Source organism: Epinephelus moara, chromosome 2 (assembly GCF_006386435.1).
Source record: "Epinephelus moara isolate mb chromosome 2, YSFRI_EMoa_1.0, whole genome shotgun sequence".
In the NCBI taxonomy this organism is placed as follows: domain Eukaryota; kingdom Metazoa; phylum Chordata; class Actinopteri; order Perciformes; family Serranidae; genus Epinephelus; species Epinephelus moara.
In genome coordinates, this window is record NC_065507.1 from 39,347,277 (window position 1) to 39,354,583 (window position 7,307).

A 7,307-nucleotide genomic window follows, 5' to 3' on the forward strand; every position below is an offset into this window, starting at 1 on the left:
AAACGGATTAAACCACCCCCTTTAATCGGATTTAATTTTCAATCGGAATGACTGTTTACATGACCACTTTTAATCGGAATGGCCTTTCATTCCGATTTAAAGTGGAATTAAACTGTGCATGTAAACGTACTGACTGTGTGCCCATGAAACAAAATCAGTTACAAAAGAAGCTGTCGCCCCTTTCTTTTTTGCTTTTGGCCATAAAAGATAAAAACAACACATAAGTAATGTGAATAATCGTAACCACCGAAGAGCAGGACAAATAAGTCAATCCTCAGGACTTTCTGTCAGAGAGCCCTTTCTGGAAGCAGTTTTCATTTTAACCTAAACCTTCATCTTTCTTTCCTGAAAACTTCAGGACTATCGGCATTTAAGCTCTGAAGGCAAACTTCTCCCAACAGCCATAAACCCATTAACAACATCATTCAACAAAAGCAAGATATTCAGCTCAATGATAACTGTCAAGGTTCCTACACAAAAACAATTGTTTTTCCTGAGTCACTTATTAGTTTAAGCATGTTAACATTGTATAAATTAGCCTAGCTGCCAGTGGACTTTTTCCCCTCTACTCATACCGTTTATGCTTTTTTCACACTCACTGACAGAAGAGCACGGTTGAATTTCAGCCTGCATGCATTTCAGCCCAATATCAATAAAACAGAGAAGCTAATGTTGCTGCAAACCGTTAGCAGCGTGAGATGCTTGGCCAGTCAGGTGACATGATTTCATAACTACATTGTTTACATACAGCACGTGTTTTGTCTGTTGACCACTATTTTCTCCGAAATCAAAAATATTTCCACATTGTGGATTTTTTATTTTTTTTCCCCCAGAGTAATTAATGTTATCCTCATCGTTTTTCTCTCAGCTACTTGCCATCTGCTTGCTTTTGTTTGATGGTGACACAGTTCAAAATAAAATCATAACTATGAGATGATAATATAGGGTTGTTGATCATGAAATGGAGATATCGATCCAGATCGTTGGATCGTTGCAACCCGATATGTGAGGTTGAAGACAGTGTAGATGCTGTTCTTTCCAGTATCACATTGATGTCTCATAATTAAAGTGATATGATGCCTGAGACACCCTCTTATGGGTGGGCCGCATGCCATTAGATTGCCCAGGCTGAGCACTGGACCCTGAAACATCTATGTTTCTTTGAATATTGCTGGTAGAGATGATGATTTTGTGTGTGTGTGTGTGTTTATTCAGGCTCTGATGTGAACAGTATGGACTCAGTGGATAGCGGCTGCACTATGGGTGCTGTGGAAAGCCAGAGCAACCATGCTGCCTCCTCCAGCTCCGACCTCATCATCTGGGAGATTGAGGTGCCAAAGGTAAGTTGGGACAACAACTACAAAACTATGACTTCTCAGTGTGACATGATATCAACCCCTCTTACATTATACACCACATCTTTTAAGTGTAAAATGGAGCCAAGCAGCTTCCTATTTACCAGTGTCAGTGCCATGTTTTGAAGTCTTGTGTTAAAAAATAACATGAAAGATTTTCTCAGCCTAACAAAAGATTAATGTTTGGTATAAACAAGTGTATATGTGATGCTATAGAGTATTGATCATGTTAAATGGAATAGAGCAGTGAACTTATGGCCTGTGGGCCAAATCCGGAGCTGGATGGCCTCCTCAACTATTTTCTGATTCACAATGAAAATAAATTGTTTCTTGTACGTGTAACATAAATCAGATTCCAGGTTGCATAATAAGCATCATAATAGAACTTGAATGTGAGTACAAAATTGTGGCCGATTGCAGTTTAAATTAAGGCTGCTCAGATCAGGATTTTTGGGGCTGATCACTGATTGCTGGAAGCAGTATGGACCAATACTGAATACAGAGTCTATTTGAAGCCTTTTATTGATCGTGTTTAGGTACTCCTCCTTGCCTAACAATATTGGACAACATTAAAGTTAAGAGGTGAAAAAGTATCATGAACTGACAACGGTTTATTTATTGGCAGATAACATGTGCAACACTTTTCACACTCTCTCTGAGACACAACTTGGACCATAGCTGCCTATGTGAGGTTACTGGGAGCAGCTTACAGCTTAACAAATAATAGATTCCCTGTGGAATAAAAAATGTACAATTTTATAAAATCAAAATAAGAATAAAAGCTAAATGTGCACAACACACCTAGTAAGAAGAATAAATTATACTGAAGCAACTAGTGTTGATTTTGTCACCTATTTGTTTCAGTCGTGTCACACGTTGTCCTTATTTTTAATTATAGTTAGTCAAACTCATCCTGTTTCTTTAGTGCAGTCTTAGTTGACTAACTCTTACCTTTATCATAGAAAAGCAGTAACTGTTAGTAGTTTTAGTGAATGAAACAATTGACATTTATTCTATTTTAGTCATTAGATTATTGAACATTAGACATTATTAAGTCAGTCTAGTTGAGTCAAACCCAATAATATGGTCATTTTAATCAAACACAAGATTTTTATATTTTGATTATCTGATGGAGAACACCGGTTGAATTATAACTTAACATGCTACAGTTACATACTTGTGACACTAGCCCCTTTTACACTGCCAGATTTTTGGCGAATGTTGGGCCGTTTTGCCGGCAAGCTGCGAGCCTTTAGACACACAGAGCCAGATTGCCGAGTTGATCCGAGGTGCCCAATTTTCCGCCTCGTAGGGTAGACTTATTGGCGGAATCTTTTTGGTTTAAAAAGAACGAGGCGGCCATCCACCACGGGAGGGGCTGTTGATGACTGTGGGAGGAGCTGTTGATGACGCCGCACATGCGAGCCACTGACGGTGGATAAACAGGAAACAGCTGATAGCAGGAATGAGCAGCTAGTAGCAAGAGGGAAACGCAAATCTGAAAGACGCTGTAAAGATGAGCAACTGGGGAGACAAGGAATTGCGCGCCCTCTTTGTCCTCGCAAACGAACAGGCCATTAATCATCAAGTAAAGGGAGCGGTGAAGGACCGGCCACATTATGAGAGAATGACTGACCAGCCGCGGCATGTATTGTACGTCACTGTTTATGTCACATGCTGAGCTACGTGTTTTGTTACTTGCTCACGCCCCCCCATTGCCCCGATAAAGGCGCATTCTGTATAAACAAAAGTAGGCAGGCGGCATTTTGCCGCACTCCCCGATTTTGTTTTTATACTGCCAATGCTGAAAGAAGACTGATTGGGCTTTCCTGCAAATTTGCACAATTCCTATTTAAAAAAAGGGCTACTGACAGACACACACACACACACACACACACACACACACACACACACACACCAACCTATAATGGACAATTGTGTTTATTGACTTACTCGCTCACACACACATATCTGCATTTTAGCGGTGCATAGAGAAATTCTCTACGTGTCTCATTTTTTAAGTGACCCGATTGGCTCTTCTTATTGACCACCAATCAAACTAATTGAAATAAATATCAACGTGTAACGATCGACGGTAGTTTAAAGGGAACCTATTTTGCTTTACTGTTCTAAATACTTTGTTAAAAATGTTTTTTCTTCTTTGGCTACAGCATGACAGATTTCTTTATGTTCATCTGCTGCAGGCAGATGTAAATGTTTACATGTCATACATCAGGAAACCAAGTAAACTAGGTTGTCAATGTTGTAAATTTCTCCCTGATGTTGGAGCGGAGTCCTGTTAGAACATGTCCGGTTGTATTAAGCCGCTTTTATTGGTGATTTTTCACAGAGTGGCGCTATTCTCCATTACAATCTGCCAGAGCAGACTGGGCTTTTACTGTCAAAACCCCCTGGGTACATCTCACACCTGAGCATTTCTGTGAGTTTGTGCAAGTAAAAACATAAATAACTATTTTGGCAGTAAGTGTTGGAGTCAAAGGGCATCCCAAACTGAGACAGTCAAATACTGAACCCCATGCCTTGTACCAAATGGTTTGAGACAAATGTGTGAAGCTTTCTGACTCTGGCAACTACTGATTGAAGTTTCCAAATACAGATTGGAAGAAAACAATACATATTGCTAAGGGTGCTCTATTCCGGTCAATGGAGTTTGTTTCCTCTTGATAGTAGTCACACAGTTAATGATTTCCAGTGTAGGGTGGCCAACAAGTCCAAGGGCCAAGGGCAAACCTTGACAGAGTCTAGACTCCATCACCTGTTGAAGTTGAAATGGCTGCTTCAGAAGCCGACTCTATCCTCTTTTTTTTTGTTTTTCTTTAGGTAATTTTTAAGTTTTAAATAACATTTAATTCGCTGCTGAAAAAGTCGCTGACAAATGCACTGTTCCCTCCTATTTGAGTAACGCTTCATTGAATCACTGAGCCTGTTTTTAAAAATGAAACAATATATTTTTGATAAACAATATATTTGTGTAAACAATATATTAAGACTTGTATCTTCAGTAGGAACCAGTGGCACAGACAGTGTAGGGTAGTTGGCCAGTGTTGGACGAACACCTTGGTTTTGGACTGAACATGGGATTTGTAAAAAGATTGAAAATATAGAGTAACGCTGTCTTCAGCATTTTAATTATACAGTGGGTTAGAATCTGTCTCTGAAAATATTTAGAATGCAAGGTCATCCATGCGTTTGCTTTATGAATTTGTATATCTGGAAGAAGTAGATCTCCAGAGTTGTCAGCAAGTGTTTGAGTGTTGGCAGGTGTGGTCTCACTGAAACACCTTCTGAACTCCTGAGTCTATAAGTGATTTTTAAAACTAAGCTTCATGTATTTCTCTTGCTAAAACAGAGATAAACTTGATTGACTGTCTTTAAACACAGTGAGTCTCATTCATAAAACGTAAGCTGAAAGAATGTACGTAAACTGTTTGCAGAAGGAAATGTATGTGTATTTTGGCATTCATCGCGTTGGTAGCTCCGATATTTTCGTAGGTACTAACAAAATCTACACCTGCTTCTGACTGCTTGTAGTGCTTGTGTAAATAAAATATTGCACATAAATCCTGCTTGTCATTATTAGAAATTAGTTTTATTTCATATTGTGCTCTGTTATGTTCACAATACACAGATGCCTTTGAAACAAGTTAAACATGACAAGAGATTAGAAATGTATTTAAAATTTAGTTAAATTAGTTGGTATTTAGCAGATTTAAGATCAGATTAGGGTTCTGTTTTCTGCTGTTTTGTGCAAAACGAACTGTCCTTTTTGACATGCTCTTGTCTCCTCTGCCTGTCCTCCCGTACCAGCATCTTGTCGGGCGGTTAATAGGGAAGCAGGGAAGATATGTGAGTTTCCTGAAGCAGAACTCTGGCGCAAAGATCTACATCTCCACCCTGCCTTATACACAGGAGTTCCAGATCTGTCACATAGAGGGTGAGTCAGGGGGATATCCCCTAATGGCTTTACAGAGACTGTTGAGCTCCATGTTTTACATTTGTGTGTTTTTGGTTTTTTTTTTGTTTTGTTTTGTTTGTTTTTTTATTGTTGTTGTTTTTTTTAAATTGAATGACTTGTGTTTGTCTGCAGGTACGCAGCAGCAGGTTGACAAAGCCCTGTCCTTGATTGGGAAGAAGTTTAAAGATCTGGACTTGACCAACCTATATGCACCTCCGCCACCCCCACTCACATTACCATCACTTCCCATGACCTCCTGGGTAAGGATGAGCTCTCTGTCTGCTCTGTGCTAACATTGCTGAACTCAGATTTTAAACCAGACTAACAATGCTGAAAATGAACCATGAAAATGAAGGTGTATGTCAACCCAGACTGGACAAGAGATTTTAGTTGCAGGTTTGCAGCTGGTTGTCATGGTTGTCCTTTTTTGCAATTTGGTGTTGGAGAATATAAAATACTTGTTTCTTCTGTGTTTGAAGGACCAGGATTCTTTGTTAAGAGTTAAATAGCAGTAGTTTGGTTTTTTTGCATCTTTCTGTACAGTGGTCTAGTTAACCACTCAAATGTGATGCCCTCTGAAAGTCAGAGATTCAGATCATCAATCTGAGACCCCTCAGTTGACTGAGATTGCTTCAAGTTGAGCAGTCTTTGGTTAACAAGTGGACGTCTTTATAAAATGCTACCAAACCCCATCCCTCGTCACAGTCGAAATATGGCAAAACACACATGAGCCTGCTGCAGGGTCCTGGTGAGAAGAAGCAATACAATCTAAAAAGTCCAGTTAAAAGTTTCATTAGACACAAAGACTGCACATGGGTTTATTCTCATTTAAACAGGAGTGTACAATGCTTGAAAGTGAATACAACAACTGTCACTTTCCTCTACATCTGTGCTTGCAAGGTAAATGGTAAAATTCCTATCATACAAGCTACAGCCAAATGGTGTTCCTCCTGGTGTCTTTTTTTTAATTACCTTAACCAAGGAGGTCATGTTTTGGACTGGGTTTGTTTGTCAGCATGTTTACAGAAAAACTACTAGCCCCATTACCTTGCAACTTGGTGGATTATGTGTAGCATGGGCCAATAAAGAACCCATTGATTTTTGGAGCAGGTCTGAATTACTGGGCACATACACAAATATTATTTCCCTTTCATTAACATTACAAGGTAGGCTATCTGACCTTGGCAGAATAAATGCCATACATCTTAAAATCCAGTAGATGGTAGTAAAGTTCAATACTGACAAAACACAGATGGTTGTAGAAATATGATGACCGGGTCATATCATATATCCACATTGACACAAAACAGGAGTTGCCTACACATGTAGGTTCAGACATAAATAGAAGATGCAGATTTGCATATGATAGATAACTGAACTATTGGCCTTGGCAGAGGTCTGCGTTCTGCGAGTGCCCTTCTAGTCAGTCAATTCTTTACATCGTGGGATGTTGCATTTTACTGTGACAAATCTTGACCAACTTTTTGGCCCTTCTACCTTCCCTCCACCGTTTTCTGCTCTCTGCCACTGCATGGTTGTCAATAACAGAAACTTGAAGATGCTGCTTAATCTTATGGATGAATTCAGCAATATCACATAAGAGGGAGTGATGTTTTACTGAATATTAGCACAGCTGTGATTTGGTTTGTAGGCACAAGGCCTCAGGCCAAGTGCTGAAGACAGTCCAGGGTCCGACATTAACGGTTGCCCGAATGCCCGGGGCAAGTAAAAATAGCCGGTGGGCCAGCAGACCCTGCGCAGACATGCCCGATCGGGCAAGCAGCACCGACTCGGACACACACACACCCTCTCAGTCCTTAGCCGCTAACGTTAGCTCATGTACAACACAGTTACCACACAGAAGCTTTTACAAAGGGTCATAATGTGCTTCTAGTGACTGTCAAATCACCAGCGAAAGATGTTTACACTGCGGACACGGAAAACAGCTGCCTGCTCTCATGGGACAAAGATCCTCT

The 7,307-nt window shown here is 40.0% G+C and overlaps 1 protein-coding gene across 1 annotated transcript in view; it reads left to right on the forward strand.

Annotated features, from left to right (window-relative positions):
* The window catches only part of akap1b (A kinase (PRKA) anchor protein 1b), a 44,750-nt gene that overhangs the window by 19,307 nt on the left and 18,136 nt on the right, over positions 1-7,307 (forward strand). Inside the window, exons 3-5 of the mRNA XM_050055811.1 lie at positions 1,216-1,340; positions 5,184-5,310; positions 5,464-5,591. Of these exons, the coding sequence (XP_049911768.1) occupies positions 1,216-1,340; positions 5,184-5,310; positions 5,464-5,591 (380 nt within the window). The remainder of the gene's footprint in view (positions 1-1,215; positions 1,341-5,183; positions 5,311-5,463; positions 5,592-7,307) is intronic.